Genomic DNA, 23,755 nt, shown 5'->3' with positions numbered 1-23,755 from the left:
TGACTACTGCTGGACATTAGCATTCAACAAGACCAAGGTAAGAGTTAATAGAACTTATTCAACCGTATTCAACTCAGTTCAATGATTTATATGATTTGATTCACCATGAGCTCTACACTGTAAATGAACTAAGTGCACCCTGAAGGAACTTCAGCTGAAACAAAAAGTGAAAAATAATGACAGACGAGGTATGAGTGAAATTCAGTTCAAAGTGCAATCAGTTGCTGTCAGTTTCTGAAACACCCAGGAATGACAATGTCTTAGGATAGAAGAAAATTTTACTGCTATGATCAACATACTTATTTTTATTTGTTGTCATTTACAGGACTTCAGACACAGAGATTATTTGCACTTTCAACAAATGATGGTGTACCTGTTTGGTATAATATTCAAAGGATAGTTTTAAATGATCTGTTAGAGAGTCCTCTCAGAAGTGTTTGAAATTTAATTATATAGTCATTGGCTGTATATTAAAAATAATTCACACTTAGATATGACAGTTCAATTTATTTTTATAGCACGCTCTTCTCATACAGTGACACAGAGCGCTTGAACACAGGCGAGAGTTTGACAGTTCTGGTCAAAGGTGTAATTTTACTTTTGGAACACTGAAAGTTCTTAATATTTCTTCTCAACTTAAACTTGCAAAAGTATGATTATTAAGGCTTTGTAAATTTTCGCCTTCAGAAAAAGCCTTGAGTGAACTGCTTTGATAAAGACACTGAAATGATCTAGACTGTGATCTGACTAGTGGTGTTGTACAAGTGTAACATAACCTTACCAAAGACTTTGTTTCAGTGATTATTGTGAAGAACTTCTCGGCCCGTGTTTAAACCAACTCACTCCGGATTACCAGCCTTTTGCCTGTTTTTGTCTTGACTTTGATTCCTGTCTCATCCTCTCAATAACATTCGCCGATCGTCTGACCTTTGCCTGTCCCTTGACCATTCTCTTGCCTGCTTCCTGTTTTCCAAATAAAAGGAAAACTCAATCTGCGCTTGAGTCCGTCACCTTCCTGAGTCCCGTCGCCATGACAGTACATATATTACATTTATTATTAACTCAGGTGATACTTTTCTCCAAAGCAACTAACAACGTTAAGCTTATAACAACTATTTATCCATTTATACAGCTCAACATCTTTTTTTACTTGGGCAATTTAGACTAAGTACCTTGCTCTAAGGTAGTAGAGGTGGAGGTACTAGCTACAAATGCATTTAATTTGTAAGTAATCTCTTCCTTTGCCTTTTTTAGGTGAAATGGTTTTATCTAAAAGAAGCCATTGATGATGAACTACAGCCATCCCGGGACATATCAAAACTTACACTTCTGTTATGAATCCTCCAACAAGTCTTGTCCACAGTACATTTATTCATTGGCAGTACGGGTTCCCCTGTACATTTTTTTTGTAGCTGCCATTCTTCTCACAGTCTTTGGAAATCTTCTCATCATCATTGCAATAGCTCATTTCAAACAGCTCCACACACCAACTAACATCCTTGTCCTCTCCCTGGCCATCGCTGACTTCCTTCTTGGAGCAATCATCATGCCACCTAGCATGGTTCGTTCGCTGGAAACCTGCTGGTATTTGGGAAATCTGTTCTGTAAATTCCACAATAGTTCAGCCATCACATTTTGCACAGCATCAATTTTAAACCTTTCCTTCATATCTATTGATCGATATTATGCTGTCTGTCAGCCCCTACAGTATCAGACAAAAATCACAAACTGTGTCGCAATGGTCATGGTCCTGATCTGCTGGAGCCTGTCTGTTCTTACTGGGTTTGGGATGATATTCCTAGAGCTGAATATCTGGGGCATTGAGGACTTTTATTATGAAAACATTGATTGTGTTGGAGGCTGCACTCTGTTCCAAAGTTTTGCATCAAGTTTTATATCTTCTACTATCTCATTTTACATCCCTGGATTCATTATGATTGGTATCTACTGGAAAATCTTCCTCATAGCAAAGAGACAGGCTCGATCTATTCACAACTCAGGTTTTCAAAATGGCAACTTGGAAAGAATGAAAACATGTCAGACCAAAATGGAAAGGAAGTCCACCAAGACCCTCGCAATTGTTATGGGTGTTTTTCTGTCATGCTGGACCCCTTTTTTCCTGTGCAACATCATTGATCCAGTCATCAACTACTCCATTCCACCATTACTTCTTGATACACTTCTTTGGATCGGCTTTTTAAATTCAGCATTTAATCCCCTGATTTATGCATTCTTCTACAGTTGGTTCAGGAAAGCCTTCATAACGATAATATTTTGCGACATATATAGTCGGAACACTTCAAGAACAAATTTATTTACAAACTAGAGCACAACTTTTCTTTTATAGCAATGAATTGATGTACTTGCGGTATGTAATAAAATCACTGAATGACAATTTACTAACTTTAAATGAGCAGTTTATCCTCAACATGCTACACTGAACAAAATCCTGTTTCAGGCAGCAAGCAGCAAACATGGTTGGGCATGAAACAGTCTACAGCACACAAAAAATATGCACACATACAGAAACAGAACGAAAGAATTGGGGGGGTGAGACAATTGGGGCAGCACAGTGAATAGTGCTGCTGTCTCACAGTGCCTGGGTGGTACAAGAGGACATCTTTGCTCAGTCTGTGTGCAGTTTGCATGTTCTCCCCATGTCTGTTCATGTTCACCCGTAGTGTGTGAGTGATAGAATGAGTGTGTTCAACCAATGAATGGATGAATGACCCATTGTAAGTAATGTATCTGGCAGTGTAAGTCACCTTGGTGAATAAGGTGTGTGGACTGATAATACTACATAAAGTTCACTGGAGATCGCTTTCAAGGAAAGCGTCTGGTAAATAAATAGATGCGATGAAAAGAGGAGGAGACAGACAGTGACAAAAAAAAAGATATAAAATTTTACTAAAAAGCATTATAGTAAGGCAATAAATACGGTTCATAGATAGTACATCCACCTGCATCGTGGTTCCAATGAGTGTGATCAGCTGCACTGTGTTGGTAGTACATGGGTATATGATGGTATTTCTGAATCTGAACACTTCGCGCACTGAGAATTTTTCGAGTAAGCAATTCAGTTGTGAGCGAAATTTTCTTCTCTTTCAAATAAGGATAACCAGTTTCACTTACTCTATTCTTGCTTTCTTTACCTCGGCCCTTCTTATTAAAAGTGAAAAGAGAAACAGTTAAAAGGTTCATAAGCTGATATTTGTTTTACTTAAGTGTACAAGTTTAATATCAAATTGAAAGTTTTTCGCAGATTTATTTCAGCCATCCTGCTAGGGTTGCCCCGCGATGGACTGGCTTCCCGTCCTGCGTGTATCCCCTCTCCCTCCAGCCTTGCGCCCTGTGTTGCCGGGTTAGCCTCCAGTTCGCCGCAACCTCGCTTGGGACAATTAGTTTCAGACAATGTGTGTGTGTGTGTATGTATGTGTGGGTGGGTGGGTGTGTGGGTGTATTTCAGTCATGGACCAGAAGTGAGTAGTACCAAAAGGAGAACCAGTCATGTGTGATAGCTTTGAAGTTGCCCAGATTTAAGGACAGTCCGAAAGCTGTCATGACTGTGGGAGTGACATGGACGGTAATTGTTCTGTTTTCTTCTGCAGACAACTGATAACATTCAGTTTTTTCTTTGGTCTAGTAAGGAGCACCTCTGTCTTTCTGAGGGAGCTTGGCATCTTGTTTATAAAATTTAGGCTCACTCGAAGAAATAGTTTATTAAACATAGCCCATCTTTCCTGCAGTGATGCTCTTTTCTGTTTTGGTTGGCTGTGTCCTCTGCTACATCACATACATTATGTGTTCAACAGAACTTCGGAGCTGATACATTCGTTGTTAACCACCTGTCACTGCAGTGTCATGGTGGTCCACAGCCTATCCCAGAAGCATCGGGTGTCAGACAGGGTAGCCAGTCACAGGGCCACATATTAAACTGGCAATTCAGAGTCACAAACTCACTTAAAAGATGTCTTCTTGCTGTGGGAGGAAACTTACAGTAGCTGAAGATGGAGAGAACATGGAATCTCCGCACTGTCTGAGAGGGATTTAAACCCATGGCTGAATGCAGAGTCCAGGCACTGTGAGACACCAGCACCGCATGTTGTACCACTCTGGTAAAACAGAGATTTGATGTATACACACACGGGTCCTCACCTTAGAAACACAAATAAGACTGGTAGTCTGTTACAATCAATAATAACTTAATAATGCATGTGTGTGTATGGCATAAATGCAGAAGTCTGTTTGTATCTCGATTTGTTTGTAATGCTAAAGTGTCCTTTACCATTAAAACAAATATTTGAACCTCCTCGAGGATGTTAAATTCAACTCCCCGAAAGCTAGAGCTGTCACGCAGAACACAGGGAGCCGGGATGGCTGAACCCAAGTGCAGCCTTGTTTGTCCGGAGACGAGGGATGAGGCAAGTTTCCGGTATCGGGGACAGGTGAAGGGTCGGTCGATCGGCGATCAGGGTCAGAGCGAAGATCCATGGACGAGGTCGGGAGACGTAGCAAAGGGTTGGTTGAACGGCGAACAGGACAGGAACGAGGATCCGTGGACATGGTCGGGAAATGAAACACACACACATTTTCAGAACTGCTTGTCCCATACAGGGTCACGGGGAACCGGAGCCTACCTGGTAACACAGGGCATAAGGCCAGAAGGGGAGGGGACACACCCAGGATGGGACTCCAGTCCATCGCAAGGCACCCCAAGCAGGACTTGAACCCCAGACCCACTGGAGAGCAGGACTGTGGTCCAACCCACTGCGCCACTGCGCCACCACACCCCCGAGGAAATGAAACAAGAGTCAAAAACCGGAGGCCGTGAAACGAAGCAATGCCTGTGCAAGAAGTGTCATGGGAAAGGACAGTTGTCCCTGACGAGATTCCCCAGGGGTACGGGAGCTGAAGAGGATCTTTATACGGTGAGTGATTACGTGTAAGTTAGTGCGGAGTCAGGTGCTTGTGCTGTGGGCGTGGACGTGACAAGAGCCAGTCATTGTTAAATTTATGCAGTTTATTCTTTAAAAAGTTGTTGTCACACCTACAACATTGGATTGGACAAGCACACCTGCAATGCATCAGGGAGATGAAGCATAAAAGGGCTGCTCGGATGGACCGGATCACAGAACCTCACTCGAGCCACCACAATCCCAGCAAATACTCACCATGCTTCTGAACTCCCTGTCCTCCATTTCCTGTCTCTTTGTTCCTCTCTTGTACCCCTCGGATCGATATCTCTGTGGCTCCCTGTCTTTCGGTACTGTTTAACCGACTTTGTCTCTGGTTTGCCCTTGTTACTACCGCTGCGCCTCGGTGACCTCTGCCTGTCTTGACTTCGACTTTGCCTGTCCCTTGGATTTCAGCATTGCAATAGACACCTGCAATTGGGTCTGACTACTCCACTCTATGTGTTCAACCGTGACAGAAAGTTTTGCCTCACCATCAGAGCCAACAGTGTGGGATCGACTGCAATGCGCTGTCGCCGACCAAGGTTTTGCTACTGGAAACACATAACCAGACCCTGAACCAGCTTGCGGAATCATTCCAGGGTCTCATCCAGATGCTCCAAGGGTGTTTCACGCATCTGATGACGATGTTGCACATGGAGAGGCTTCGGCATCCCCCATCACCGCCCCGTGGGTTCCCGTCCAGAATCCCCACCTAACAACACCAGAATAGTATGACGGCACTCACCCATACATGTCAAGGTTTCAAAATACAGTGCGACCTTGTTTTCGCCAGCCTGCCTGATGTACATAATACGGAGGAGAGCAAGGTCACCTACCTCATTGTACTGCTGATGGGGCTTGCTCTGAAATGGGCCACGGACGGAAGACCCACACAAACACCACATATGAGGAATTTGAACAATGACTCAAAGTGGTTTTCGATCACTTGCTTTCGACCTGTGCTGCCAGTGACAGGCTGACGTGGATCCAGCAGGGAAATCTTTCGGTGGCCGATTACGCCCTTGAGTTCTGGACGCTGGCTAAGCAGAGGGGGTGGAACAATGTATCTCTCCTGGCCAGCTTCCGGCATGGGCTGAGTCCATGAATCCAAACCAAGCTGGCTTACAGAGGTGAGAAGTGGACCTTCGTCAAGTTTGTTGAGACAGCTATTACTATCGACAACCAGGCTCGAGAACAAACCCTGCAAACCCGCCTCACTCCAACACCCGTCATTGTCACAGAGGAGCCCATGCAGATCGAGCATGGCTGCCTGACGCCGGAGCAGAGGCGGCAGCGCCTTTGGGAAGGATTGTGCCTCTACTGTGAGGACCTCGGGCACTTCCGTGCAACCTGTTCTGTCCAGCCTGGACCAGAGGGAGCTCATTCCACACAAAAGGTTAGTGAACCCCGCCGTCTTGAGACACAACTGATGGTACCTGTAGTTCTGTCCTGGGGTGGAGAGCAAGCCAGCAAGTGTGCTTTGGTGGACTCGGTGGGTTGTTTCAAGGACATTGCCATCACGGAGGAACATAATATCCCACCAGGAGGTGCTAATGTTCTTTTCAATCCAGAATTCCAGATTCCCCGGTTATTCTGGGCTTCCCCTGGCTGGCCAGATATGACCCTGTGTTCACATGGAGCCAGGGAGAGCTTGTGTCCTGGGAATCCCAGTGCATCGAGTTGTGTTTATCCTTTCCCTGTAGTGCCACCTCAGTAAACAGCCCCAAAGTCACTGAACCAGTTTTGATCCCTGTAGAATTCCATGAGGCAAAAATCGGCCGCCCTGCCGCCCCATAGACCCTGGGACTGTGTCACAGATCTCCTTCCCAGGTCTACATCCCCCTGGGGGCGAGTAGATCCCTTGTCATTGCCAGAACAAAAAACCATGCACCAGTATATTTCTGAAGCTCTAACAGCCGAGATTATCAGGCCTTCGACCTCTCTGGTCTCCACGAAATTCTTTTCTATCGATAAGAAGGATGGGGCTCTATGTCCTTGCATTGACTGCCAGTGTTTGAATAGTATCACAGTGAAATATCCCCATCCATTGTTCTTGATCAACGCTGAATTAAAGCAGGTTCATGGTTTCTGCCATCCAAGAAACTCAGCCCCAGGTACATAGGCCCCTTCAAGGTCCTTCGTGCTGCTCTCTTGGATAACTTCATAAGGAGCGCACCACTGCTTCCTCTATGACGGACCATGAACAATGCAGTCATCAAAGAAAGCATACACCCAGCTTCAGCTGTTGTGGCAACTAAGGGTGTTAAGAGGAAGAAGGACAAGAGGGAAATGTCTGCCACTTGAGTGTAATTAAACCTCGATCACTTCTTAGTGGACTAATGGCAGGTCTTGGGGCTTGCTGACCACTGGGAAATCACTTGGAGTATAAGAAGGAACGATGCAAACATAGGAGACCAAGGCAGCTGGAAACTGAGTATATAGCAGAACTGTCCTGACTACTGCTGGGCAATAGCATCTGACAAGACATCGCACCAAGGTAGGCGCTAATGGAGCTTGATCAACCACATTCAGCGCAGTTCAGTGATTTGTATGATTTGAGTCACATGAGCTCTAAACTGTAAATTAAGTAAATGTACCCTGAAGGGATTTTAGCTGTAACGGAAAGGAAAATTAGCTCAATATTTTTAACAAAAGATGAGGTATCAGCGAAATTCAGTTCAAAGTGCATTCAGTCATTCTCGGTTTCTGAATCACACAGCAATGACAGTGTTTTAGGACGTAACAAATCATCCCTGGTATGATGAAGATGTTTAATCTATGTGTTATGATTTACAGGACATCAAACAAACATCTGAAACTCGCACTTTGAATAAATTTTGTTGTACTTGCTTGGTGTAAAATCATGTAAAAGTTGTTTTAGCTGATCTGTAGGAGAATCCTTTTAGAAATGTCTGAAAATAGTTATATGAGTATAGTCATTATTATTAAAAGTAATTCACACACTTAGATGTGACAGTTTCTGTCAAAGGTGTAATTTTACTTTTTAAACATTGAAAGTTCTTAATATTTCTTCTCAGCTTAAACTTGTAAAAGTATGATGTAAGAGACGAGGCAGGAAACAGGAGATGCAGTCGCCCGTAGCTGTGGGCTTTTATTTGCCTAGACAGCGGAGAAGGAAGGAGATGGGAAAGGGGGAGCAGGGAACAGGGAACAGGTAGGGAAAGGTTTCGTGCTGGCCGGGGGGGCTGGGAGAGTCGGGTCGATTGGGACGTGGGCTTCGTATCAGGGTTCGGGTCTGCAGTCGTCTCTGTCTGGTTCTCCTCCTCGGTCTCTTCCTTCTACTGCTGGGCACCGGGGAAGAAATAGGGGATGAAATCAGCCCCAGCTGTGGCTGCTTTAACCCCATCTCTGGCCCCTCCCCGGGCGTGTTACATATTATTATTAAGGTTTTGTAAATATTCACCTTTAGGAAAAGCCTTGACTGAACTGCTTTGATAAAGACATTGAAATGATCTAGACTGTGATCTGATTAGTGGTGTTATACAACTGTAACATAACCTTACCAAAGACTTTGTCTCAGTGAGTACTGTGTCTCAGCTGGTGAACTGAGCCAGATCAGTCACTTGCTTTCAGAGCTTGAAATTTTTCAAGTAACTCACTTGTTTAAAAATTTCATCTATACTGGTACATTATTACACACTGTGTGGTCTCGAAAATGCACTGCTGTTCACCTGATTCCATCAACAGTCCTGTAGATACATAGCTGGTGTAACTCCCTTGGAAGCTGAGTACAAAAGTTTACATTAGGACATATTAGGCCAGTTTCATGGCCAGGCTAGTGTGTGCTCTCACAGGCTCCCCACCACACTTGATTAGTATGGCAAGGTGGAAGTGCACCAATTTCCCACACTTCCTGTCTGCCATGGTCTTTTAATTCTTACTTTTTCACAATAACCAAATTCTAATTCTAATTTAGTACATACAGTACCTTTATTCATTCAAGTGGTGCTTTTCTTCAATGCAACTAACAATGTTAAGTTTCTAACAACTATTTAACAATTGATACAGCTGAACATTTTTTTACTGGACAAATTTGGGGTAAGTTCCTTGCTCAAAGGTAGCATAGCAGGAGGCTGAGATTAGAACCTGAACCTTTGGGTCCAAAGGCAGCTGCTCTAATCACTACAGTACCAGCTGCCCCTGCCAGTAGCTTGTTTATTACAGGTGCAGCGCACACACACACACACACACACACACACACACACACACACACACACACACACACACACACACACACACACACACACACACACACGCACGCACGCACACACACACACACACACACACTGTCCGAAGCCACTTGCCCCAATCAGGGTCGCGCTGAACCAGAACCTTACCCGGCAACACAGGGGGCAAGGCTGGAGGGGGAGGGGACACTCCCTGGACGGGATGCCAGTCCGTCGCAAGACACACCAAGCAAGACTTGAACCCCAGACTCCCCCAGAGAGCAGGACCCAGCCAAGCCCACTGCACCACCGCACCCAGGTGGAGCATGTTCTTGCATATGAACAAATTTGTAAACATTGTTGTGCTGTGTTTTTATAGGTGAAACTGTTTCATCTAAAAGAGCCCATTGATAATGAACTACAGCCACCCTGGGACATCTCAACACTTGCACTTCTGTTATGAATCCTCCAATAAGTCTTGTCCACAGTATATTTATTCATTGGCAGTACGGGTTCCTCTCTACATTTTTTTTGCAGCTGCTATTCTTCTCACAGTCTTTGGAAATCTTCTCGTCATCATTGCAATAGCTCATTTCAAACAGCTCCACACTCCAACTAACATCCTCATCCTCTCCCTGGCCATCGCTGACTTCCTTCTTGGAGCAATCATCATGCCACCTAGCATGGTTCGTTCACTGGAAACCTGCTGGTATTTGGGCAATCTGTTCTGTAAATTCCACAGTAGTTCAGCCGTCACATTATGTACCGCATCCATTGTAAACCTTTCCTTCATATCTATTGATCGATATTATGCTGTCTGTCAGCCCCTACAGTATCAGACAAAAATCACAAACTGTGTCACAGTGGTCATGGTCCTGATGTGCTGGAGCCTGTCTGTTGTTATTGGGTTTGGGATGGTATTCCTAGAGTTGAATATCTGGGGCATTGAGGACTTTTATTATGAAAACATTTATTGTGTTGGAGGCTGTTTTTTGTTCCAAAGTTTTGCATCAGGTTTTATATCTTCTACTATCTCATTTTACATCCCGGGATTCATTATGATTGGTATCTACTGGAAAATCTTTTTCATAGCAAAGAGACAGGCTCGATCTATTCACACCTCAGCTTTTCAAAATGGCAATTTACAAAGAATCAAAACATCTCAGACGAAGATGGAACGGAAGTCCACCAAGACCCTCGCAATTGTTATGGGTGTTTTTCTGTCATGCTGGACCCCCTTCTTTCTGTGCAACATCATTGATCCAGTTACCAACTATTCCATTCCGCAATTACCGCTTGAGACACTGGTTTGGATCGGCTATTTAAATTCAGCATTTAATCCCCTGATTTATGCATTCTTCTACAGTTGGTTCAGGAAAGCCTTCATAATGATAATATTTTGCAAAATATATAATCCCAATTCTTCAAGAACAAATTTATTTACACACTAGAACAAAGCCTTCCTTTTATAGACAATCAATAAATGTATGTACCTGAGGTCTGTAAAAAAATCTATGCATGAAAATTAAGTAACTTTTACTTAGCAGTATATCCTCAAGATGCTACACTGAACAAAATTCTGTTTCAGGCACCAAACAGCACAAAACAAGGAAACTGCCTGGGCATGAAACAGTGTACAGTACACAAAAAATGTGCACACGTACATATAAAGAGTGAAAACAGTTGGACATGGACAGTGAGAACTAGACATGAAATTGCACTAAAAGCATTATACTAATGCAAAAAATACAGTTCATAGATAGTACATACACCTGTGTCCTAGTTACCATGATTGTGATCAGCTGCACTGTGTTGGTATTACATGGGTCTGTGATGGTATTTTTGAATATGAACACTTCTGGCACTGAGAATATTTACAGTAAGCAAATCAGTTGTAAGGGCAATTGTCCGGGATATCCATTTTCGCTTAGTCTGTTCTTGCTTTCTTTACCCCGGCGCTTATTATTAAGAGTGAAAAGAGAAACAGTTAAACGGTTCATAAGCTGGTATTTGATTTACTTAAGTGTACACGTTTTTAATCAATTGAAAGTTTTTTGATGTTTTATTTCAGCCATGGACCACAGGTGAGTGGTACCAAACCAATGAGAACTAGTCGTGTGTGAGAGCTTTTGAGTTTCCCAGATATAAGGACAGTCCTAAAGCTGGCATGACTATGAGAGTGACATAGACGGTAATTGCCCTGTTTTCTTCTGCAGACAACTAATAACATTCAGATTTTCCTCGGGTCTGGTGAGGAGTACCTCTGTCTTTCTAAGAGCTTCACATCTTGTTTATAAAATTTAGGATCACTTGCAGAAATAGTTTCTGTTTTGTCTGGCTGTCACATTTTCGTTTGCAATAAATAAATTCTTTGTCATGTCTGTCTGTTTTACCACCTTCATTTACTCCAAACAGTGTCGAAATACAGTTGTGTCCATTGCCACTTTTTTCCTGTGTCCTCTGCTACATCATATACATTGTGCATTCAACAGAACTTTGGAGCTGATACATTTGTTGTTAACCATGTGTCATTGCAGGGTCATGGTGGACCATAGCCTACCCCAGAAGCATCGTGTGTCAGACAAAGCAGACTGTCAAAGGGCCACACACTTTACTAGCAATTCAGAGTCACAGTCGCACCTAAAAGTTGTCTTTTTCCTGTGAGAGGAAACTGAAGATAGAGAGAACATGGAAGCTCCACACTGTCTGAGAGGGATTCAAACCCATGGCTGAATGCAGAGTCCAGGCACTGTGAGACACCAGCCCTGCATGCTGAGCCCCTGTGTGGCCCTGGTGAAACAGAGTTTTGATTTATACACACAGGGTCCTCACCATAAAAATAGAAATAAGGCTGGTAGTCTGTTACAATCACACACACACACATTTTCCAAGCTGCTTGTCCCATATGCGGTCGCGGGGAACCGGAGCCTAACCCGGCAACTGAGGGCATAAGGCCGGAGGGGGAGGGGACACACCCAGGACGGGACGCCAGTCCGCCACAAGTACCCTTTCCAACCCACTGCGCCACCACGCCCCCCACCTGTTACAATCAATAATAACTTAATAAGTTCAAGTTCAAGGTTTATTGTCACATAAGTACCGTGTACAAAATACTATGAAATTCTTTCTTGAGTGCTTCTCCACACACTATAGGCAACACATTAGCTAATACTACACAAAAAAAACAATAAATAATGCCAGTAACAATAACAATAAATAATAAATTTGCTTCATGATGGCGCCGCGAACGGCGCGAATGGCTGCCTCGGTGTGGAGCTCCACAGTTGTTTTACTGTTTTTGTTAGTTTCCCCTGTCTTTAGTTATACTCCGACAATCAGTTTTACCAGGGAAGAACTGCTGAACATTCGGCAGTACACACCACCCGACATTTTACCGGTTTTCGACTATTCTGACGTTTTGCTGGACATTGTAGTCGGAGGTGCAGCGGCGCTACTCAAGCGCTCCAAGACGCGGAAGCGTGGAAAACGAGCCGGCGCGCTTCTCAAGCTCCGAAAGCGCGGCTTTAGAACAGCGCTGCCTAGTATCCATCTGGCGAACCTCCGCTCCTTACCCAACGAAAATGGATGAACTTTTCCTCCTGTCCCAAAGAAACAAGGACTTCTTAAACTCTGCTGCTCTGTGTTTCACGGAAACCTGGCCGAATGAAGCCATCCCGGACAGCGCGCTACATCTGCCGGGCTTCCAGCTGTTCAGAGCGGATCGCGACGCGGAATCAGGGGGGAAATCACGTGGCGGTGGGACATGCTTCTACATCAACGAAAGGTGGTGTACAGATGTGACAGCGTTGAAGAAGATGTGCTGTCCCGACCTAGAAGAGCTCTTCATCAACTGCAAGCCCTTTCTACTCGCCGCGGGAGTTTTCCTCGTTCATCCTCGTAAGTGTTTACATTCCACCGCAAGCGTGCGTGAACGCAGCGCTGCAACAGCTGGGCGAACAGATCACTGACACAGAGCAACAACACCCGGACTCTGTTATAATCATTCTCGGGGACTTTAATAAAGCAAATCTCTCCTGTGAACTGCCAAAATACAGACAGCATATTACATGTCCCACCAGAGACAGTGATATTTTGGACCACTGCTACACCACAGTGAAGGATGCATATCACTCTGTTCCACGGGCAGCTTTGGGGCTCTCTGATCACTGTCTGGTTCATCTTATACCGACCTACAGGCAGAAACTGAAATCAGCTAAACCTGTAATAAGGACTGTTAAAAGATGGACTGAGGAAGCAGAGCAGGACTTACAAGCCTGCTTCGAGTGCACTGATTGGAGTGTTTTTGAGGCTACTGCTAGCGATCTAGATGAGCTCACAGACTCTGTAATATCATATGTCAGTTTCTGCGAGGATATGTGCATCCCTACCAGGACTCGTTTAACATACAACAACAAACCGTGGTTCGCTGCAAAACTCAGACAGCTTCGTCAGGCCAAAGAAGACGCCTACAAGAACGGGGACGGAGTCTTGTATAAACAGGCCAAAAACACACTGGCAAAGGAGATCAGAGTGACTAAGAGAAACTACTCTGAAAAGCTGAAGAAACAGTTTTCAGCCAACGATCCTGCATCAGTGTGGAAAGGCCTGAAAGACATCACAAATTACAAGACACCACCCCCCGGCACCGTGTCAACTCAACAACTAGCCGACGATTTGAATGAGTTTTATTGCAGGTTTGATAAACCCTGTCTCACACCCTACACCCATTCAAACCCTCTCTCCACGAATCAATTAACACCTCCAGTAACCCCCACCTTCCCCCCCTCCTGCACCTTTGATCTGTGAAGAGGAGGTGCGTCGGGTCTTTGTCAAACAGAAGACAAGGAAAGCACCAGGCCCAGACGGTGTCTCACCGGCCTGCCTAAGAACCTGTGCTGACCAGCTGGTCCCTACCTTCACAAAGATCTTCAACAGATCACTGGAGATGTGCGAAGTTCCTTCCTGCTTCAAACGCTCCACCATCATCCCCATCCCAAAGAAACCCAAAATCACAGGACTTAATGACTACAGACCTGTCGCCTTAACATCTGTGGTCATGAAGTCACTTGAAAAACTGGTGTTGGACTACCTGAAGGACATCACTGGACCTTTGCTGGACCCCCTGCAGTTTGCTTATCGAGCAAACAGGTCTGTGGATGATGCAGTCAACATGGGACTGCACTACATTCTACAACATCTGGACAAACCAGGGACTTATGCGAGAATCCTGTTCGTGGACTTCAGCTCAGCCTTCAACACCGTCATCCCACACCTCCTCCTGTCCAAATTAACCCAACTCTCTGTGCCCTCCTCCATCTGTCGGTGGATCACCAACTTTCTGACAGACAGGCAGCAGATAGTGAGGCTGGGAAAATTCTCATCCAATACTCGCACGATCAGTACTGGCGCCCCCCAGGGATGTGTGCTCTCCCCACTGCTCTTCTCCCTGTACACCAATGACTGCACCGCAAAAGACCCCTCTGTCAAACTCCTGAAGTTTGTAGACGACACCACACTCATCGGCCTCATCCAGGATGGCGACGAGTCTGCTTACAGACAGGAGGTCCAAGAGCTGGCTGTCTGGTGCAGCCATAACAACCTGGAGCTGAACACGCTCAAAACAGTGGAGATGATCGTAGACTTCAGGAGAAACACCTCAGCATTATCCCCACTCACCATCATGAACAACACTGTGGCAACAGTGGAGTCATTCAGGTTCCTGGGCACCACCATCTCACAGGACCTGAAGTGGGAGCCCCACATAGACTCCATTGTGAAGAAGGCCCAGCAGAGGTTGTACTTCCTTCGCCAGCTGAGGAAGTTCAACCTGCCACAGGAGCTACTGATGCAATTCTACTCTGCAGTCATTGAGTCCGTCCTCTGCACCTCTATAACTGTCTGGTTTGGCTCAGCTACGAAGTCAGACATCAGAAGACTGCAGCGGATAGTTCGGACTGCTGGAAGAATCATCGGCACATCCCCCCCAGCTCTCCAAGAACTGCACTCGTCCAGAGTCAGTAAAAGGGCTAGAAAAATCATTCTAGACCCCTCACATCCAGGCCACTTCCTCTTCGAACCGTTGCCATCTGGCCGGCGCTACAGAGCACTGAGCACCAGGACAGCCAGGCATAAGAAAAGTTTCTTTCCTCAGGCTATCTACCTCATGAACACCTAAATCTCTCCCCTAGAGAGTAAACCGTGCAATACATAATGCTATTTATATTTATATTTATAACTATTTATCACATATCTCTTACTCACACTCCCTTGCATTTGTATCTAGTGACTATTTTTGTATGTTGGGTACTTTATATTTTTAAATATTTTTTAACCCTTGCTCACATACTCTATCTTCTCACCTGTCTTGTCACTGTCATTCTGTCTGTGCTGTGGTAGTTCCTGTCACCAAGACAAATTCCTTGTATGTGCGAACATACTTGGCAATAAAGCTCGTTCTGATTCTGATTCTGATTCTGATTCTGATTCTAAATTGACAGAATACTTAAAAGTGACAATGCAGGAGTTATACAGTAATACAGGAGTACTTTAATTTATTACTTGATTTATTCGCAGGTGAATTTCTGTGGAGTTCTTAAGTTACACAGTCTTCCCCCATCTTGTGAAAGCGATAAGTTTATGAAAAATGCATTGTGAGGTGAATTTCCTATAACTAGAAGACATAATAACCTTTATTTTCAATAGTAAGCATTTCATGTGTTCTTAAGCCCCAAACTGATTTGATTGCCTTTTATACTGAAGTTTCACCAACTCCCTTTAAAATAAACATCACTAGTTCAGTAGATAATAGTTTTTCTAACACAACATAACAATGCAGTTTCTCTTCATTTCTTTATAGTCCCGCGTGGTCATTTCCTTCAGCACTTTCGAAGCCATTATGTACTCAACACTTAACAAGGTGTGGGTTTTTTCCAGTTGCCTTGTTTTCCCTACAGTCCAAAAACAAGATTTACAGTAAAGCCAGTTAGTCTAACTTGCACAGCATGTGTGAATTTGTGTATGTGTGACATGTTCCTCTGCTTATTAAACTGCACAAAAAGCCAAAATGTATTTCTGTGTCACCATGTAAATCTTGTGCTACAAGCTGTTGTAAAATCAACTTGCACTTACAGAGAAACTACTAAAACATGCAATACTAAACATGTTTATATATATAAAATAATTTCAATTTCCAATTTCCCCATTCGCCCCTTTTGCGGGTGGTCTTAGTCCTCCAAGCTCGGGTCCTCTACCAGAGGCCTGGGAGCTTGAGGGTTCTGCGCAGTATCTTAGCTGTTCCTAGGACCGCGCTCTTCTGGACAGAGATCTCGGATGTTGTTCCTGGGATCTGCTGGACCCACTCTCCCAGCTTAGGGGTCACAGCCCCAAGTGTTCCGATTACCACGGGGACCACTGTTGCCTTCACCTTCCACATCTTTTCTAGCTCCTCTCTTAGTCCTTGGTATTTCTCAAGCTTCTCATGTTCTTTCTTTCTGATGTTGCCATCGCTTGGAATGGCGACATCTATCACTACGGCCTTCTTCCTCTGTTTGTCCACCACTACTATGTCCGGTTGGTTAGCCATTACCAGTTTGTCAGTCTGGACCTGGAAGTCCCACAGGATCTTACCTTGGTCATTCTCGACCACCCTTGGGGGTGTATCCCACTTTGATCCTGGGACTTCCAGCCCATACTCGGCACAGATGTTCCTGTACACTATGCCAGCCACTTGGTTATGGCGTTCCATGTATGCCTTGCCTGCTAGCATCTTACACCCTGCTGTTATGTGCTGGATTGTCTCAGGGGCATCTTTGCACAGCCTGCACCTGGGGTCCTGCCTGGTGTGGTAGACCCCGGCCTCTATTGATCTTGTACTTAGAGCTTGTTCCTGTGCTGCTATGATTAGTGCCTCTGTGCTGTCTTTCAGTCCAGCTTTGTCCAGCCACTGGTATGATTTTTTGATATCAGCCACTTCTTCAATCTGCCGGTGGTACATACCGTGTAGGGGTTTGTCCTTCCATGATGGTTCCTGTTCTTCCTCGTCCTCCTTCTCGGGTTTCTGCTGCCTGAGGTATTCACTAAGTATCTCATCAGTCGGGGCCATCTTCCTGATGTAGCCAAGGATCTTTGTTGTTTCATCCTGGATAGTGGCTCTGATGCTCACTAGTTCTCGGCCTCCTTCTTTCCGCTTAGCGTACAGCCTCAGGGTGCTGGATTTTGGGTGAAACCCTCCATGCATTGTCAGGAGCTTCCTTGTCTTGATGTCAGTGGCTTCTATCTCCTCTTTTGGCCAGCTTATTATGCCAGTGGGGTATCTGATTACCGGCAGGGCATAAGTGTTGATAGCCCGGACCTTGTTCTTCCCATTCAGCTGACTTCTCAGGACTTGCCTTACTCTCTGCAGGTATTTGGCGGTTGCTGCTTTCCTTGCAGCCTCTTCATGATTCCCATGCGCCTGCGGGATTCCAAGGTACTTGTAGCTGTCCTCAACATCTGCTATGTTGCCTTCTGGTAGTACAGTCCCCTCAGTTCTGACTACCTTCCCTCTCTTTGTTACCATCCGACTACACTTATCCAGTCCGAATGACATTCCGATGTCATTGCTGTAGATCCTGGTGGTGTGGATCAGGGAATCGATGTCTCGTTCACTCTTGGCATACAGCTTGATGTCATCCATGTAGAGGAGGTGACTGATGTTTACTCCATTCCGTAGTCGGTATCTGTAGCCAGTCTTGGTGATGATCTGGCTGAGGGGGTTCAGGCCTATGCAGAAAAGCAGTGGGGACAATACATCTCCTTGGTAGATGCTGCACTTGATGGTGACTTACGCAATTTGCTTGGAGTTGGCCTCTAGGGTTATTTTCCACTGCTCCATTGAGTTCCTGATGAAGGCTCTTAGTGTCCTGTTGATCTTGTATAGTTCTAAGCATTCCAGGATCCATGAGTGAGGCATCGAGTCATAGGCTTTCTTGTAGTCAATCCAGGCGGTGCACAAGGTTGGTCTGTCTGGTCTTGCAGTCTCAAGCGACTGTTCTGTCTACCAGTAGCTGGTGTTTTGCTCATGTATTGAGCCATATGCCTGTTCATCTTAGCCGCTATGATACCTGAGAGCAGCTTCCATGTTGTGCAGAGGGAGGTTATCGGGCGATAGTTGGATGGGACTGCTCCTTTCTGGGGGTCCTTCAGGATCAGGACTGTCCAGCCTTCTGTTAACCATTCAGGGTGGGTCCCATCCATTAGCAGCTGGTTCATTTGTGTTGCCAGGCGCTCATGGAGTGCAGTTAGCTTCTTTAGCCAGAAGGCGTGGATCATGTCAGGGCCTGGTGCTGTCCAGTTCTTCATACTTGAGACTCTTTCCTGGATGTCTGCCACTGTGATGGTTACTGGATCTTGTTCAGGGAGGTTGCTGTGGTCTGCTCTTAGATCCACTAGCCACTGGGCTTTGTTGTTATGTGATGCCTCCTTCTCCCATATGTTTTTCCAGTATTGCTCAGTCTCCAACCTTGGTGGGTCCACTCTCATGTTATTACCCTGCCACTGAGAGTACACTTTAGATGGTTCTATGGAGAACATCTGGTTTATTCTTCTGCCCTCTATCTCTCTTGTGTACCTCTTCAGGCAGTTAGCCAAGGCTGTGAGTCTTTGCTTGGCAGTTTCTAAGGCCTCAGGTATAGACAGCTTGCTGTACTTCTTAGGCAGGGTCTTCATCACGCGTTTCTGCAGTTCCAATAGTTGGCTAACTTCCCTTCGTACTGCCTTGATCTTGGCCTCTAGCCTTCTTTTCCATGGAGGATACTACTTCTTATGCTTGGTATTCATCTTGTATCCAAGCATCTCAAGGATCACTGTTGCTGTGTTGTATATCAGCTGGTTGGTCTCAGTAGGGATTGTTCGTAGTGCTGCATTCACATCTTCTAGTAGACTTTCAGTAGGTACTTCACTTGGTCTTGGTCTTGGTAATCAGCCACAGGGGCTCCAGGTGTCCTTCTTATCCATGATCTTATCTCTTAGGTCAGCTGCTCTTGCATTCAGCTTACAAGGGCTCATTGTTCTTGGGGCTTGGTACCCAATCTCAGAGTGTGAGGATGATGATATCTCCCCCCTGACCTGTCCTGGCTTCCCCTTGCCATAGGCATTTGTGTTGTACCTCATCAATTGCTAGTTGCAATAGCAGTTGTTTCTTGCGGATGTTGTAACACTGAGCTACTAGTTGTTTAGGCATTAGTCTTGATGTTGGGTTTCAAAGTATCCATAGGTCCCACATCCTCTTCATGTAACCCCTTTCACTGGGGTTACTTGTGTAGTAGCATTCCAACAGTTCCCTATTCTCATCTCTTGTCTATGCATGCCTTGTTTTAGTTCCAGTAGCCCACTTGTCATCAATATGTCCTGGTTCCCCAACATCTGGCGCAGACCTTGTTAATCCAGGCAACCTCTGAGCCAGCATGATTCTCTTTGTTTGTTTCACTCTCATATCAAGGTAGGCAAAGCCAAGCATAAGGAGGTCTTGCCTAAGGACTCCCTACTGGAGGTAGGCCATGAGCAGGATTCAAACCCCAGTCTCCCATGTGAAAGGCAGCGATCTTACTACTACACTATCCAGCCACTTCATTCGCATTATATGTATAAAGATGCAGATACATCCTGCATAATATTCGTAGGATCCATCCCTACCTCACTACTGACTCCCCCCAACTACTTGTCCAGGCCATGGTGACTTCCCATCTGGACTACTGCAACTCTCTTCAGTGTGTCCGCAGTATGCGGTCATTGTACCAGTCTGTTGTGGTGAAGAGGGAGCTGAGTCGTAAGGCGAAGCTCTCAATTTACCGGTCGATCTACGTTCCTACCCTCACCTATGGTCATGAACTTTGGATCATGATCGAAAGAATGAGATCGTGGATACAAGCGGCAGAAATGAGTTTCCTCCGCAGAGTGGCTGGGCGCACCCTTAGGGATAGGGTGAGGAGCTCAGTCACCCGGGAGGAGCTCGGAGTAGAGCCGCTGCTCCTCTGCATCGAGAGGAGCCAGTTGAAGTGGCTTGGGCATCTGTTCCGGATGCCTCCTGGACGCCTCCCTGGGGAGGTGTTCCGGGCTTGTCCCACTGGGAGGAGGCCTCGGGGCAGACCTAGGACACGTTGGAGAGACTATGTCTCCCGGCTGGCCTGGGAACGCCTTGGGGTTCCCCCAGAGGAACTGGAGGAGGTGTGTGGGGAGATGGAAGTCTGGAGGACTCTGCTCGGACTGCTGCCCCCGCAACCCGGCCCCGGATAAAAGCGGAGGAAGATGGATGGATGGATGGATGAACTGATGATTCACTTGATGTTGTCATCTTGTTACTCATCATGAAAAATCAGGAGGATAAGAAACAAAATGTAAATATTGTACAATCAAACCGTATTATCTGTGTTCCATTCTTACTCATGAATTTGTTCTACTTGGGGTCAGGTTGTACTGACTCTGCACCAAGCGTTGTTTTTTTTTCTTTTTATAAATAAATCTGAAGAAAGTTCAATTTAAAGAAATCTCATAGGCCCCTTCAAGGTCCTTCGTGCTGCTCTCTTGGATAACTTCATAAGGAGCGCACCACTGCTTCCTCTATGACGGACCATGAACAATTCAGTCATCAAAGAAAGCATACACCCAGCTTCAGCTGTTGTGGCAACTAAGGGTGTTAAGGGGAAGAAGGACAAGAGGGAAATGTCTGCCACTTGAGTGTAATTAAACCTCAATCATTTCTTAGTGGACTAATGGCAGGTCTTGGGGCTTGCTGACCACTGGGAAATCAGTTGGAGTATAAGAAGGGACAATGCAAACTTAGGAGACCAAGGCAGCTGGAAAGAAAGCTTATAACAGAACTATCCTGACTGCTGCTGGACGTTAACATCTGACAAGACATTGCACCAAGGTAAGAGTTAATAAAGCTTGATCAACCACATTCAACTCAGTTCAATGATTTGTACTGGAGCGATTAGTATGATTTGATTCACATAAGCTTTAAACTGTAAATGAAGTAAATGTACCCCGAAGGAATTTTAGCTGTAACGGAAAGCAAAATTAGTTCTATATTTTAATGAAAAACTAGGTATGAGTGAAATTCAGTGCAAAGTGCATTCAGTCGCTGTCAGTTTCTGACACACGGAACTTGCACTTTGAACAAATTTAGTTCTACCTGCTTGGTGTAAAATTACATAAAAGTCAGTTTGAACTGATCTGTTGGAGAATCCTTTTAGAAATGTCTGAAAATTATATGAGTTATATGAGTGTAGGCATTATTATTATTAAAAGTGTTTCACACTTAGAAGTGATAGTTTTTGTCAAAGGTGTAATTTTACTTTTGGAGCACTGAAAGTTCTTAATATTTCTTCTCAACTTAAGCTTGTAGAAGTATGAATATCCATCTTTAAGAAAAGCCTTGAGTGAACTGCTTTAATAAAGACATTGAAATGATCTAGACTGTCATCTGACTAGTCGTGTCATACAAGTGTAACATAACCTTACCAAAGACTTTGTCTCAGTGATTATTGCGAAGAACTTCTCAGCTAGTGAACTGAACCAGATCAGTGTCACTGTTTGTTTTCAGATTTTGAAACTTGTCAAGCGAATCACTTATTTAGAAATGTCATCCATACTTCTTTGTTCTTGCACACTGCAAGGTCTGAAATACACACTGCTTTTCAGCTGATTCCATCTGCAGCCCTACCATGGAGGTTGAGAGTATAACATCTTACATTAGAGAATATGGTCCAGTTTGTGCTTCCACGGCCTTCTCACCACACTTGGCTATTATGACAAGGTGGAAGTATTGCCGTTTTACATGGGAGGCCACCACCTTTTAATTTTTGCTTTATAAAATAATCAAATACAAATGTTGTTTATTAACTCTCAGTAGTTTGTTCATTACAGGTGGAGCATGTACTTGCATATTATAATTAATTAAATTAATTTGTAAGTAATGGTGGCGCAGTGGGTTGGACCACAGTCCTGCTGTCCGGTGGGTCTGGGGTTCAAGTCCCGCTTGGGGTGCCTTGCGACGGACTGGCGTCCCGTCCTGGGTGTGTCCCCTCCCCCTCCGGCCTTACGCCCCTGTGTTCCCGGGTAGGCTCCGGTTCCCCGTGACCCCGTATGGGACAAGCGGTTCTGAAAATGTGTGTGTGTGTGTGTGTGTGTGTGTAAGTAATCTCTTCCTTTGCCTTTTTAGGCGCAATGGTTTTAATTCTTGCTTTTTGACATAATCAAATTCTAATGGCATTTAGTCTTTCGTTTAGAAAGTTACTGACAGCGTTAATTATCTAACAACTATTTATACAGCTAAACATTTTTCTTTTTTTTGCTGGACAAATGTGGGGTAAGTACCTTGCTCAAAGGTAGTACAGCTGGAGGTGAGATGTGAACCTGAACCTTTGGGTCCAGAGGCAGCTGACCTAATCACTATAGTACCATCTCCCCCTGCCAGTAGCTTGCTCATTGCACCCAGGTGGAGCATGTACTTGCATATTATAGTTGAATTCATTTGTAAGTAATCTCTTCCTTTGCCTTTTTAGGTGAAACAGTTTTATCTAAAGGAAACCATTAATGATGAACTACAGCCACACTGGGACATCTCAAAATTTATACTTCTGTTATGAATCCTCTAACAAGTCTTGTCCACAGCATGTTTATTCATTGCCAGTACGAGTTCCTCTCTACATTTTTTTTGCAGCTGCCATTCTTATCACGGTCTTTGGAAATCTTCTCGTCATCATTGCAATAGCTCATTTCAAACAGCTCCACACTCCGACTAACTACCTCGTCCTCTCCCTGGCCATCACTGACTTCCTTCTTGGAGCCATCATCATGCCACCTAGCATGGTTCGTTCACTAGAGAACTGCTGGTATCTGGGTAGCCTGTTCTGTAAAATCCACAATAGCACAGATATAACGTTATGTACAGCATCCATTTTAAACCTTTCCTTCATATCTATTGATCGATATTATGCTGTCTGTCACCCCCTACAGTATCAGACAAAAATCACAAACTGTGTCACAGTGGCCATGATCCTGACCTGCTGGAGTGTCTCTGCTCTCATTGGGTTTGGGATAATATTCCTAGAGCTGAATATCTGGGGGATTGAGGACTTTTATTTTGATAACATTGATTGTGTTGGAGGCTGCACTCTGTTCCAAAGTTTTGCATCAAGTTTCACATCCTCCACTCTTTCATTTTACATTCCTGGATTTATTATGCTTGGAATATACCAGAAAATCTTCCTCATAGCAAAGAGACAGGCTCTGTCTATACACACCTCAGGCTGTTACAATGGAAACTCAGAAAGAATCAAAACATCTCAGACGAAGATGGAACGGAAGTCCACCAAGACCCTCGCAATTGTTATGGGTGTTTTTCTGTCATGCTGGACCCCCTTCTTTCTGTGCAATATCATTGATCCAGTCATCGGCTATTCCATTCCACCAGTACTATTTGATGCACTGGTTTGGATTGGTTATTTAAATTCAACATTTAATCCAATGGTGTATGCATTTTTTTACAGTTGGTTCAGGAAGGCCTTCATGACAATAATATTTAGCAAAATATATAAATCTGATTCCTCAAGAATGAATTTATTTAAACACTAG

General features: G+C 44.7%; 3 protein-coding genes across 3 annotated transcripts; all 3 read left to right on the top strand.

Moving 5' to 3' along the window:
- Positions 1 to 2,326, top strand: LOC108933939 (trace amine-associated receptor 1-like). Its single transcript, XM_029256468.1, has 2 exons — positions 1 to 37; positions 1,255 to 2,326. Exon 2 carries the CDS (start codon positions 1,286 to 1,288, stop codon positions 2,324 to 2,326), a length of 1,041 nt encoding a protein of 346 aa, XP_029112301.1. The 5' UTR covers positions 1 to 37; positions 1,255 to 1,285.
- A 7,229-nt stretch (positions 2,327 to 9,555) lies between these two features.
- LOC114910964 (trace amine-associated receptor 1-like) lies at positions 9,556 to 10,593 on the top strand. Its single transcript, XM_029253616.1, has one exon. It carries the CDS (start codon positions 9,556 to 9,558, stop codon positions 10,591 to 10,593), a length of 1,038 nt encoding a protein of 345 aa, XP_029109449.1.
- A 12,121-nt stretch (positions 10,594 to 22,714) lies between these two features.
- On the top strand, positions 22,715 to 23,755 carry LOC108930106 (trace amine-associated receptor 1-like). Its single transcript, XM_029253615.1, has one exon. The coding sequence runs from the start codon at positions 22,715 to 22,717 to the stop codon at positions 23,753 to 23,755; it is 1,041 nt and encodes a 346-aa protein (XP_029109448.1).

This window comes from Scleropages formosus, chromosome 1, assembly GCF_900964775.1.
Source record: "Scleropages formosus chromosome 1, fSclFor1.1, whole genome shotgun sequence".
NCBI classification, from domain to species: domain Eukaryota; kingdom Metazoa; phylum Chordata; class Actinopteri; order Osteoglossiformes; family Osteoglossidae; genus Scleropages; species Scleropages formosus.
Note: the sequence above shows the minus strand (reverse complement) of the source record. Positions and strands in the feature narration are given on the sequence as shown.

Excerpts from the sequence above, each read along its gene's own strand:
- LOC108933939 (XM_029256468.1), top strand. The coding sequence starts at position 1,286 with ATGATGAACTACAGCCATCCCGGGACATATCAAAACTTACACTTCTGT.
- LOC114910964 (XM_029253616.1), top strand. The coding sequence starts at position 9,556 with ATGAACTACAGCCACCCTGGGACATCTCAACACTTGCACTTCTGTTAT.
- LOC108930106 (XM_029253615.1), top strand. The coding sequence starts at position 22,715 with ATGATGAACTACAGCCACACTGGGACATCTCAAAATTTATACTTCTGT.